General features: G+C 38.3%; 1 protein-coding gene across 1 annotated transcript in view; it reads left to right on the plus strand.

Moving 5' to 3' along the window:
* LOC140200971 (protein FAM13B-like) overlaps positions 1-12,679 on the plus strand; it is a gene marked incomplete at its 5' end in the record, with an annotated part of 150,514 nt that extends 137,835 nt beyond the window's left edge. The window contains 4 exons of the mRNA XM_072264611.1: positions 1,594-1,677; positions 8,276-8,463; positions 10,039-10,140; positions 11,074-12,679. Coding sequence (XP_072120712.1) covers positions 1,594-1,677; positions 8,276-8,463; positions 10,039-10,140; positions 11,074-11,203 — 504 coding nt within the window. The remainder of the gene's footprint in view (positions 1-1,593; positions 1,678-8,275; positions 8,464-10,038; positions 10,141-11,073) is intronic.
* Positions 12,680-14,230: the final 1,551 nt, after the last annotated feature.

Here is a 14,230-nt window from a genome sequence, read left to right on the forward strand (position 1 = left end):
GCTGTGATTGGAGTGATTTTGTGATCTTGCATTACTTTCATGCTTCTATTTCACTCTCCATGCTCATTTTGGGTCAGGAACATCTGTACACTTCTGAAGTCAAGAATATACACCGCCATTTGCATATACACTAACTAAACGTAACCAATGTGTTATTAAAATTAACTATGTATATGGCTACAGTGGCATTGATTTCAGCAAATTGAAATAATCTTGTAGATCATCAAGTTAATACAGAATGTATGATAATTATTTATTATTCATACTTGTAAAGGAAGGTAGGGTAGAATTATGGGTTTCATTACTTAACAGCCAGAATTATTGATATGAATTTGGATTCTACTGTGACATCTGGAGAATTTAAATTCAATTTATTAAAACTATGCTTTCTTTCTTAAAACAAAACTGCTAGTGCTAGTTTGTCATAAAAACCCATCTACTTCTCCACTGTACTTTAGGAAGGAAATCTGGGATCCATTGCAGGTCTGATCTGTTTTTGATTTCAGGCTTACTGTTGTGGTTGACTTGGTTCTGGGGTAATTAAGGATGGATCCACATCCTGCAAACAAATAAAAGAAAACTACTTAATGATCAATCACTATTTAGTACAGACATTTTGCAGCCTTAAGTGGTCATCACTTATTTCTCCTGATGGATTTTAAGCTAGTAAAGAGGGGAACAGAAAAGCATAATTGGAATTTTAATGCTTGCCAACTTTGTATACAGTAGATTAATGATGATTGGGACCAGTACATTTTAACCCAATTAAGTGGCTGCCCCAATTAGCTAGTGTTTCATGGAAATAGTTAAAAAAGGTATTTTTTTAAAAAAGACAAACCTTGTATGTATGTAATTTGTTCTGTATTTCATACAAATAACAATACTACCAATACTAGACTATACAATGATATATTAGTTCCTAATAGTTATTGATGAAGGAATTCATTAGGTGTCCGCTGTCATGTTCTTTTGCTTGACTGTAAATTAACAAAATCAGCACAGACACCTCGTGCAGATAATGGACTGCCTTCATACAATGCTTTTGATGATTGCATCCTCCAATTCTTCATTTTCATTGTAACATTTAAGATGATTGTCGTTAACTTCAAATTCTTTATAGTTCTGAACATGCTGAAGTAGTGAAATTCTTTCAACTGATGGCCCAATTAACCAGAATCCACTTGTATATGTTTTAGGAATGTTAGCAAGAAAATTTATGGTATTCTTTTAAATTAAATTTACCTTTTAAATTAAAATTACACCATAGCATCAGTTAAATTTATTAGCCTGTATTTGGAAATTTATTTGGAAAGTTCACTCATAAGTATAAGATTCATTTCTTTTATTATTGTGGATGTGTTCTCCCTGCAATAAGTCTAATATTTTCTTTTGTAGATTGTTGCTTTATTTGATTTCTCACTACATTTTGGAGTTTAATGTAGTTAATTAACACGTCATTCCATTAAATAATTATCAATGCTGCACTTAAAATGGTATAGGTTTTTATTTTGGTGATCTGTATTCTAAGGAAATCAAACTGATCCCCACATTAGTCTTGCTTTAACAGTAATTGCTTCCGTCATTTTCTTCTAGGGCTCTCCATCAGCCAAACGCCGTGGCCAGACATTACAGCCAATCATAGAAGGTGAAACTACTCAGTTCTTTGAGGATATAAAGGTTAGGTGTAATCATATTAACTTTATAAAATCATTGCCTGTAGTTCTGTGGCTTTTTAGATTGTTCTCCTTATTGCTTATTTATTAAATTTCATTGAACATTCCATGACAGTACAATAACATCAATTTAAGATAATTTTAGAACTATTTGAAGATTATTTATATTATTAAAATAAACACTGTAAAAAAAGCCTTTCATAACAGCCATGCCAAGCTACTGTAACATGGAGACAGGAGACTGCAAATGATGATATCTGGAGCAAATAAAAAGATTGCTGTAGGAACTCAGGGGGTCTGCTCTCTGTGATTCCAAAGGAATAATTCATGTTTCAGATTGAGACTTGGCACCAGACCAAGTGTAATAGGGAGATGGCCATACAAAGCTGTGAAAGGTGAGGAAAGAAATGTCGTGTTGGGTTGATGGGCAGATAAATCCAAATGGGGAAGTGGGGAGTGAAGATAATGACAGGCTGAGAGGTGATAAGTAATATAACAGGTAAAACGTGCATCATTCATACCACCACTTAAATTTTCTGAATGTATGGTGAAAATTTCACCATTGAGAAATACCATAAAATATTTGTAGATATGAAAAAAAATCCTCTGTCCTTCTGGGGAAATTAAGTACTCTTTCGAGTTATATTTGGAATCTAACATAAACAGTTTGCTGGAGGAACACAGCATTTATGGGGAGTCCTGACGAAGGGTCTCGGCCTGAAACGTCAACTGTACCTCTTCCGAGAGATGCTGCCTGGCCTGCTGCTTTCACCAGCAACTTTGATGTGTGTTGCTTTATGGGGAGGGGGTGGGGGAGGAAAGGATCATCGTTTCAGGTTGAAACCCAACATCAGGGCTAAGAAAGGAGATGGCCAGTATAGAGGAGAGGAAAGTGATGAAATAGACGTCAGAGGTGGGTAGTTCCTTAACCCCCCCCACCCCCCTCGCCAATGCTGCTAGACACACTTGAGTTTATACAATAGATTTGTTGCTCCAGATTCCAGCATCTGCAGATCTTGTTTGCATCTTAATTAGGTATTTGTTAAAGAAATTATCTAATCCTGGAAGTTGCTTATGGCTCCAGGTATCTCTGCTACTTGTTTGTTAATTGCTATTTCTGACAGATATTGGGCTTGCAGTGTTCTTTGAGAATATTGATATTATCTTGCATCATTCATCTCTGGCTCACACAGTGAATCAGATGTAATATCAGTGGCATGTGTCGTGAAATTGGTTAATTTTACAGCAGATTTACAATGTAATACGTGATAAAGAGGATAAAACTCAGTTACATTAAGTGTGTGTGTGTGTGTGTATATATATATATATATATATATATATATATATAGAATCATAAGGCAGTGAGGCTATTTACCCATAGCTGGGACAGTGGTTGATGGGCGCCAGGGCGTGTCCACACAGTGGTGGGCCTGCACGTCATGTCTCTGGGGCCCACTGCTGCTCCGAGATCCCCTGTAGTTTAGCCTGGGACTGTAAGATACCCAGTTTCCGTGTGTGGCCCCAAGGAGGCACTGCAGGAGTCTTGGTGGTGGAGAGGCTCTGTACTGGCAGGAGGAGACTTACACACTCGGCTCCTCTTTTCACCCTCTATTAAGAAAGCTAGCCAGCGGCAATAGCTGTAAGCAGAGAGTAGCAAGCTGAGAGCACTATGTGGCATGCAGCATGCACTAACTACAAAGCACTACTGCACTAGACGCTTCGCACGCACCCTGTGAGTAAATACTCCCACCCACACACACCTTGAGGGAGCACACCCTGACAGAAAAGCAATGTGCTGGCGGCGCGCAATAGGCAGGTCTTAACGGACCAAGGACCCAGCAGCCTCCTGCAGCCAAGATGTGGGACCAGTTGTCCTGGGATCACCCTTGCCACCAGGATTTACCTCATCATGGTGAAGATAGTGCTACTGGGGATGGTGCACCCCCTGTTGCACTTTAAAATCTTCCTTGCGCAGGTCTCCGCCTCTGACCACAGTGAACAATATCTGGACCTTACATATGGTTGAAGTCTGACGGCGATGGGGCGTCTGGCAACGGAAGCAAGTACGAATGGACTGGCAGCTCCTAGTCAGAACCCTGCACGGCAGTGGCACAGTGTATTTGGTCGCTACCAGCTGGGACTGAGTGGCAGCTGTTTTCAGCAGACCCCTGTGCGACTGAGCAGCCCTGTTTAGGGACTGCACTGCACACCCCAATTGGGGAAGGACCTAGAAAAGGTGGCCTAAAAATTGCCCATTCAGTCACTCACCTGGATAGGTTACCGTGCTTATCGGGTTATTCCACTACTGAGGTTGAAATAAGAAACAATACAACCTAAAACTGGCAGTATGGAATGTAAGGACTCTCCTGGATGAACTGCCTGAACTTCCTCCTATCCACGACTTCAGTCTACCACCAACCTTCCAGGAGGTTCTATCAGCTGTCCATTCCCTTAAGAACAACAAGTCCCCTGGCACTGACAATATCCCTGCTGAGCTACTGAAGAACAGAGGGTACATGTGTATGCGCACCCTCTACTAGTACGTCACCAAGGCCTGGACTGATGAGAACATCCTACAGCAATGGAGAAATGCAAACATCATTGTCATTTATAAGAATAAGGGTGACAAGGCCATCTGCGGCAATAGTAGGGGCATATCACTCCTTTCTGTTGCTAGAAATGTCCTGGCTAAGGTGATGCTTCAGAGACTCATCAGCAACATCACCAAGTCAATGCTGCCTGAATCGCAGTGTGGATTTAGGAAGAACAGGAGCACGATCGATGTGGTCTTCACAGCCTGGCAGCTTCAGGAAAAGTGCCGGGAGCAGCATCAGGACCTGTTTATAGCTTTTGTCGACCTCTCCAAAGCATTCAACACTGTGCAAAGAGAGCTCTTATGGGATGTCCTCCTTAGGTTTGGCTGTCCCAATAAATTTGTTAACATCCTCCGCCAGTTCCACGATGGGATGACTGCTCGGGTGACCATAGGAGGACAGGAGTCCAAGCCCTTCCTTGTACGCACTGGGGTGAGGCAGGGGTGTGTGCTAGAGCCAGTGCTCTTTAACATCTTCCTCTTGTGTGTTACCAAGCTTCTCCACAGAGAGATTGAAGACAGCAGCGGCGTGGCAGTGGACATCAGATTTAGATGGCAACCTCTTTGACATCAGGAGGGTCCACGCAACCACCAAACTCCGTAGAGAGCGGGTCCTGGAGCTGCAGTATGCGGACAACTGTGCTGTTGTGACCCATACTCCGGAGGATCTTCAGACTGTCCTTGCTGTGGCGATGAGAGCGTACAGCAGGATGGGGTTGACTGTCAATACCACCAAGACAGAAGTGGTTTGCCAATGGAGAAACAGTGTCCCATCCACTCTACCTGCCTTCACTGTTGGTGATGAAAAGCTGTCAGTAGTGCCATCTTTCAAAAATCTGTCTCTGAGGATAGCGGCATTGACAACGACATCCAGAGCCGCATTAAACAGGCATCAGCTGCCTTTGGGAGACTTCGGTGTAGAGTCTTCCAGAACAGGAGCCTTCATCCCTCCACAAAGCAGTCTGTGTCACCACCCTCCTTTATAGCTGTGAAGCTTGGGTAACCTACAGCCGTCACATCAAGTCCTTGGAGCGCTTTCACATAAACTGCCTCCAGCGCATCCTGGGAATTACCTGGCGTGAGTGAGTGCCTCACACTGAAATACTTATAAAGACCAACTGCAGGAGTATTGATGCCACGATCACCCAGCGTCAGCTGCAGTGGCTGGGGCACGTGATAAGGATACCCCATGTTGGCTACCCCACAGAGTGTTATACGGCCAGCTACATCATGGTCGACCTCAGCTGGAGGGCCGAAGAAGCACGATAAGGATCAGATGAAGAATGCTTTAAGGAAGTGCAAGATCAGACCCGAGGACCTGGAGGATGTTGCTGCTGACCGTACCACTTGGTGACAGCTGTGTAGGGACAGGGTTCGTATTCTGAAGATGGACAGAACAACCAGAAGACAGCAGAAGAGAGCCAGGAGAAATGCAGCCGTGGTTGCCACCACTACTATATGTACATGTCCCACCTGCAAAAGAGCTTGGTCCAAGAGAGGGCTGTATAGTCATCAAAGATCTCACCATTAAAGGAGTGGACTTAGTTATCGGATTTCGATGGACAACCGAAGAAGAAATCTACAGCATATTACAGACCCTTTGGCCCACAATGTTGTGCCCACCATGTAACCTACTCCAGAAACTGCCTAGAATTTCCCTACCACATAACCACCTATTTTTCTAAGCTCCGTGTATCTATCTAAGAGTCTCTTAAAAGACCCTATTGTACCCGTCTCTACAGCTGTCGTTGGCAGTGCATTCCACACATCCACAACTCTGTTTTTAAAAAAAAAACTTACCTCTGACTTCTCCCTTGTACCTACTTCCAAGCACTTTAAAACTATGCCCTCTTGTGTTAGCCATTTCAGCCCTGGGAAAAAGCCTCTGGATATCCACATGATCGGTGCCTTTCATCATCTTGTGCACCTCTATCAGGTCATCGCTCATCGTCCATCACTCCAAGGAGAAAAGACCAACTTATTCTCATAAGGCAACATCCTTGTAAATCTATTCCTTGTAAATCCCTGTAAATCTATTTCACCTCTTCATCTCATGTAGGTTGGTGGCTGATGATCTAATAAATTCCATGACATTAAAAAGGAAAATTCTAATAACATAAAATGCTGAAGCACTGTAAATATACAGTTACACATCATTATGCGAAAAGGGAAGTTGCCAGATGTGTGAGAACCTTTCACTGGAGCTGAGCAGGAAGCTTAAAGAACTTGTCATATACTTTTACATTTGTATATTATCTGCTTTTCTCTTCCAATGTTAAAAATCAATGCTAGACCACAGTGACACAAAAACAATATAGTTTTACTAATTAATAAAAAAACTATTGACCACTAAATTTAAAAAAAATCAAAAACATATTTAAAAGCTTGGTTCTCTAACTATTCTTTGCAATATTTATGTAATGAAATTTTAATACATACACACAATTGCCAAAAGTGTGAAAAATTTCCACCTGGGTTCCAAAACTAAGGTAGCCTAATTGAGCATACCCAAAAAACACAATTAAAAAACATAACAGCAAATCCAACAATGGTGAGACAGGGATATTGATAGTTGTGTCATAGTCACATTGAAACTAATATGTTTGAAAATCTTTATCCATGCAATGAAAACAGTGAAGGCAATTATGATATTATACCGGTTCTGCCAGTAAGCCAAAAAGTAGAAGTTTGCGTATGAGTCAGAATTCTTCAGAAGTTGGTTTAATGATAAGTTTACTTTTATTGTCTGAAAGATGTTGTAAAACATATACATTATGTATTATAAATTATTATATATTATAATATATATATTTTTAAAAAGTGGTGAGGTCATGTTCATGGGTTCAATGCCCATTTAGGAATCGTATGGCAGAGGGGAAGAAGCTGTTCTTGAATTACTGAGTGTGTGTCTTCAGGCTTCTGTACCTCCTTCCCAACAGTAACATTGTGAAGAGGGCATGTCTGGGGTGGTGGGGATCCTTAATGATGGACGCCGCCTTCCTAAGGCACCACTGCTGAAGATGTCTTATTTACTTTTGGGGCTGATAGCTACGATAGAGCTGACTAATTTTACAAGTTTCTGTAACTTAGTTCCATCTTGTGCATCTTAGTTCCACCCCATGCCAGACAGTGATGCAGTCAGTCAGAATGCTCTCCACAGTACATTTGTAGAAGTTTTCGAATGTTTTAGTTGACAAACCAAACCTCCTCAAACTCCTAGTGAAATATAGTCGCTGTCTTGCCACCTTTATAGCTGTGTCAAAATGTTGCGTCCAGGTTAAGTCCTCAAGAGATATTCGCACGCAGGAACTTGAAATTGCTCACTCTCTCCTCTTCTGATCCCTCTCTGAGGATTGGTTTGTATTCCCTCATCTTACTCTTTCTGAAGTCCACAATCAGCTCTTTGGTCTTGCTGACATTGAGTGTTGCTGCAACACTTCTCTACTAACTGGTATATCTCACTCCCGTATGCGCTTTTGTCACCATCTGAAATTCTGCCAACAGATACCGTTTGAGCTATGTCTAGCCACAAGAGTTGTGGGTGTAGAAAGAGTAGATCAGTGGGCTAAGCACTCATCCCTGTGGAGCGCCAGTGTTAATTCTCTTTGACCTTGGTGACGTCGAGTGCAAGGTTGTTGCTGTGACACCACTCAACTAACTCTCGCTCCTGTACTCCCTTTTGTCACCACTTGAAATTCTGCCAATAATTGTATCATCAGCAAATTTATAGATGCTGTTTGAGCTGTGCCTAGCCCACACGGTCATGGGTGTAGAGAGAGTAGAGCAGTGGGCTAAGTACACATCCCTGTGGAATGCCATTGTTGATTGTCAGCAAGGTGGTGTTACTTCCAATCTGCACAGATTGTGGTCTTCTGATTAGGAAGTCAAGGACCAATGGTAGAGGGAGGTAGCTATTCAGTCAGGACTATAGGAAGATGGTAAGTCTTAATAAAAGTTTATTTTAATTTGCAAAATGATTGAGTATATGCTTACAACCCTTTGTTTCTAGGAAGAGGAGCAAGAAGAGGATTGTAGTATAGCAACAGATTTCACAGTTACCCTAAGGCCAGGCTTGCATGCAAGGAGTTTTTTGGATCAGTTGGATAATGACCATAACACAATTTCAACCACTGTAGAAGAGACTTCCGTAAGACTGAGCCTTGACTTAGGAGTTTCAAACATACATGCTGCATCAATGTGAGTATGTAATTAAAATATTGAAGCATGACATTATGATATGTAGTTTTATTTTTATTGACAAGAAAAGCAGAGAAATAGAATTAGTTTTGCATGTGAAGTCTAATTGATGGATCATTTTGTCTTTTTTCTTTTCCTGGAGAGTTCTCATTTTTTTGATAAGCTAGGTATAAGTCCTATACAAATCATAATATGGATGCACTTTTTTAATGCACTGAATATTAAAAAAGGTTTTAAATGTATAACTTTAGCCAGAGAGTGCCTCTGTAACCTGTAGCTAATTGAAATAAAATTTGGAAGCAGAATGTAGCCACTATTGTGCTTTGATTTTAGAGTGTGCACAGCAAGCACATTTCTACCTCAGAGGCTTGACTGTTTAACAAATATTGATTACAGCAGAACTCCATTGCTAGCTGGTATCCAAGAAGGTTAAAGGCTGATTCTTAATACTTTGTACTAGTTTCCACCGGTCCCAGAAGGTTATATCTTGTAGGTCAATCTTAAAGCATTCTGAACATTGCCCAGAAAAAAAAGCAACAACTTGAATTGTTTCCATTAAATTAGCTAAGGTGCAGAATTCTTTCTAAGAACATGTATTGCCTCTCTTAGTTCTCTGCAGGAATCAGAAACAATATCTCTAGTATAAAATCAGAAATTGCCAAAAATATTTGGTTGGTCAGGCTGCAAATGTGGAGAGAGAAATATTGTTAATGTTTCATGTCATTGATCTTTTATTAGATCTCAGGAAGGTTAAAAAGCAAACATGTTTTAAGTAGTGGGAGTGATGGAGAGGTCTTTGACTAAATGACTCAAGTTGTGGTGGTGCTGAACAAGAAGGTGATGAATGCTTAATTTTAGCTGATCTGTCTGGAGGAGATGTAAATGGGAGATGATGAATGAGAAGAGAGGAAAAAGAAAATGGAACTGAGGAACTTAACACTGCAGTGGCATGGCAAGGAAAGTGACAATCTGCAATTGGTTTCTGATATTATCAGTGATTTGCTGTTGCCACTCAAAACTTTTTTGAATCCCCAGTAGATTACACTAATCTGACAGTTGGATAATTCCAGTAATCAAAAAAGATCAACTTTTTAAGATGTGAAGATATAATCAGGCACATCTTAAAAGTTTTTGTTTTTTTTGGGGGGACTAAATACTTCGTATCAATCTAATCAATATTATTCTATTTGTTGTTTAGCCATTTTCAGGTTGCTCATGGCTCAAATACACATTGAATTACTTTGTGTAAATCTGGATTTTCAGATGTCCACATGCACCAAGTTCCCATTCTTAAATAATTCAGGCAGTATGTATTAAACTGTATTTATCTTGTACTTTGATACCATCCTAGGTATACAGTTTCTTGATGTAGAATTCATTTTCAGTAGAGTTTCAATGGAAATTCAGGAGGCTGAGGAAGGCACGATGCGCTCAACCTTCAGTTGTTGCAAATTGCTGTGTGTTGGTTAATCAGTTGTTGAAGAGGATAGCAGATATTGTTGGTGAAGGTGTATTTGAGTTTACCATTTCTACTGGATTCCTAAATTCAATCCCTATGTTTACAAATATTTTAAGGCCTGAACTACTTGAACAACTCTGGAAAGCAAGAGATGACAGGAAGAATTTGCGCAAGACACTGCGTGAGTTTGAAGAGGAGTTCTATCAAAAAAATGGAAGGTTTGTTCTAATTGGTCTTTCATTATTTAACCAAAAGAACACAAATTGAGAAATTATTTTAAATAATTGGGGCACAAAATGCATGCTACATATTTTCAAGGGCTAATTCTGATCTGCCTCTCACGGCATAGTTTTCCATTTACTTACCTGCTCATACAAAACTTGAGTAACATGTCACTATGAACTTGTTAGTTATTTCATTATGTGCCTATATATGTACTGGCCATGATTTTAGTAACAATTATATCATTTGGTTTACATTTTGATGAAATTAATCAACTCTGGCTTGTTTTCTTTTCCCATTAACAGATATATGTAGATAGAATTTTGTTCATCCATTTGGTCTACTTATACATTTTGGCAAGGCAAGAACAAATCTCCTTAAAATTTCATGCCTTTCCATATTTTGTAAACCTGGACTATGTACTGAATGTTTTCCTCTAATATAAAAAATGCTGAAACATACTGCAACCTTTGTGGATGACAGCTTTCAGAATTGAGTAAAGCAACATTGTGCATGACACTCCTTTGGTATAAAATATATATTAAAAAAATAGTTTTGTTAACACCAGATCTAAATTAGAAGTTCAAGTATTAGTAATTTCATCTAAATTATTTTTTTGAATTGGAACCGATTTGTTTTATATATAACCAAATTCTAGGATGTGATGCCTTGCAGTGAATTTTGAAGCACAAGCAGGTTGTTCAGTCTGTTATGTTTATGCTATGCACAGGCCTCTAGGTATACTTGAATTTTATCTGTATTTAAAATCAAATGCGAAAAATGTTTACCTTTTTGCTTGGTTGATAATTGGAGCTCTGTAAAACAAAAAAAAAGTGATTTTGATAATTGAATTAAGCATAATTGAATGACTAAAAAATTAAATCTGCAGTATCTTCTGTCTCATACATTTATTGAATTAATTATTCTAGAAATGTACAGAAGGAAGATCGTGCTCCAATGATTGAAGAATACAGAGAATATAAACGAATAAAAGCCAGAGTCAGGCTTTTGGAAGTTCTTATTAGCAAGCAAGACTCTGCAAAATTTAAGTTGGTTTGATGTTACCAGTTCTATTTTCATCATGAGTAATGTGTTCATTATTTTATTTTTGGACCTGGTGCTTACCTCTTAATGTAACATTGCCTTGCCTAATGCCAATTTGTGCACTTTACTCTGGTGCTTCTTACAAGGTAATAAACCAAGGGCAAATTTATAACCCAAGGTTATGAATGGTAGATGGCTCTGGAATAACAAGAATATCTGACTAAATTAGTACTGATATTTTATTAGGTTTATACATTTTGTTCTGAAATGGATCATTATAATCCATAGAGGAGGGGAGCGGCAATGATCTTTGAGGTATGTATGTTGATGAAAACAGGCATGGATTTCAAAGAACTATATTCTCCAGTTTTGAAGGCTGATAACAAAATACTTCGTCGTCAACTGTGCTTGCTACATTAGCTATACATAATGATTTTTGTTTCCTCATAAGTATCAACACTTTATATTTTAACTTAAGATTTCAGAATAGTAAGATAGGGTGGTGGTTTTCAGTAGAATTCTTCCTGAATCATTGATCACCCATTCTGTGAAGTGGACAGATGCTGAGCCAGAAAGTGGAGATGTACACTTGCTGTATATATTTGGAGTTGTTTGTTAACTGTAGTTGTTTCTAGTGGTACAGAAAGCACTAATAAACAGTAAATTGCTGTTACTTTTACTAAATGTATTAACATTTCAAAATATTTTCTGCAAAATAAAATATTTGGCAGAGTTCAATTTATGAATGTTTTAATGCAAAATACCTGCTTTCAGTATAATTTGTTACCTTGTGCCACTTTTTACTGCTGAAGGCCAATCAATTGCAAAATAAGGTTTTTTTTAAAGAAACACATTTTTGGAAATATAAAAATGTTTTTGAGTATCCTCGTCATTTGAAGAATAAGATGGATGTTGCTTTATAATACTATTTGTAAGTGAGTGATCATTGCATGCACCTACTGTATATGTGTCATTTAAGCAGCTACCATTTATTTTTTGCATGATTTCAATTAGTACTTGCAAAACATCTGAATGTAAACATCAGTTTCCCCTTGAAAACACATTTGTTAAGAATGAATAATGATGCTTCTTAAATGCATTGATAAACAGTGTACATTTTTGTACATGATTGAGTTTGCTTTTGTGTAACAAAACCATGCAGTAAAATTTTTGGACACTGTATATGTTGACACTTCATTGTTTAAAAATGACAATATTACTGCATTACTATATGAAGAATTCAATAAATGCATGGTATCAGCACTTTGGTCTTTTTGTGTGTGCATATGTCATTGTAAGGTGGCACATTTTGAGATGTATCATTTTCACTCTCCTTTTTATAAAAAGCTATATCTGTATATTTTGGTGTGTTCGAATTTTTAACTAGTCTTGTACACTCTTGTCATCCATATTGAAGTTGCTTGAGAACTAAATATGTAGAAAAATATGAGCAATAAAATTTAAAGAAACAATAATAGTAAAGCATTCTAATAGATGTGGCAGTGTTCTTTTTGTATAGCATTCCTTATAACAGCATTTGCTAGCTTGAAATACCAGATTTCATTTTATGGACTGAGATTTTCCATAGTACATGCTTCACACATCTTGGAAGATATTTTATTTTCCTAATTTATAATGCTATTTTCTTCATTAGAATGTTTCTCATATTAGTCTGGCATGTAATTGAATAAAATAAGTTCGTTAGATAAAGACTCAGGCCATAATAATTATTTAATTCTTGCCACAGTTACTACAACATTTCAATCCTATTGCTACAAATACTTCTGGTGGTACAATATTAAAGGAAGTGTATGTAGGCTACATTTTATGTTGTCACAGATTTTTACAATATTCAGTAGATCTGATATACACTATCCAATTTGTTCTGAAATGCTTGGCATCTAGCTCCCCAAGGCCCCAGTTCCCACATTCCCTTTACTCACACCTGGGGGCTGGTTCCCTTTTAACTTACTGGGTTTCTTGGAAAAGTTATTATAACAAAACAGTTAACAAAACAAAAGATTTTTTTAGAGAAAGTAATTCTTTTGGGATATAAGTTGAAATAACATCTGATAGAATATCTGCTAATTCAACACTAACAAATATTAATAGGGTTTTGCTATATATTGGCAACTGGGCAATTTTAAGTTTCTTGGGAGAATCAGTATCAGTCTTTAGACCTGCATTCTACCCCTGCACTCAGCTGTGCCTACTCTGAATCAGAATCAGAATCAGGTTTAATATCACTGGCATATTCATGAAATTTGTTGTTTTGCAGGGGCAGTAAACATTTTCTTTTAAAAACTATTGAACTGCTCTGTGGTAGCTTTTTCGAAGTCTGACTTTAATCCAGGGTGCCAGAAATTATGAATACCTTACCTAATGATCATTGATAAGTAATTTAATGAAATTGGTTTAGTGTTTTGAGTCACTGGCAGAATTCACCAGATTGGCTTCTCAATTTAGTGGCAAGCTGCTCATTTTAATATCTAGATTTTATTGCCCATTTTCAAGCATTGTAATGTCTATGCTCCCCAAATTACACTTGGAGTATGAAGAAGATTGATTTATTAAAAATGATAAATGTTTAAAACCTTGTGCATAATTTGTGCATAATGCACAAAACTGGATTAGGCTGTTTGCCACTCAAGCCTGTGCTACCTTTCACTAAGATAATAGTTATCCTTCCTACATCAGCATGAACAAGGCACTAACTTTGAGAGTCCTCTATTAAGTCACTTAGGGTAATAAAGCCTGGAAACGGGCTGTTCGGCCCAACTTGTCCATACTGACCATGGTGCCAACCAAGCTAGTCACGTTTGCCTGCAGTTAGTGATATATTTGCTGTCCATGTGCTTATCCAAATGTCTTTTAGACGTACCTACCTCAATCACTTCTTATACATATACTTAATATACACATCACCCTCTGCATGAAGAATTTGCCACTCAGGTCTCTTAAAGTCTTTCACCTTTCACTTTGAACCTAAGCCCTCCAATTAGTTCCTCTTCACCCTGTCTATTCCCCTTTACGATTTTAAAT

This window comes from Mobula birostris, chromosome 7, assembly GCF_030028105.1.
Source record: "Mobula birostris isolate sMobBir1 chromosome 7, sMobBir1.hap1, whole genome shotgun sequence".
NCBI lineage: Eukaryota > Metazoa > Chordata > Chondrichthyes > Myliobatiformes > Myliobatidae > Mobula > Mobula birostris.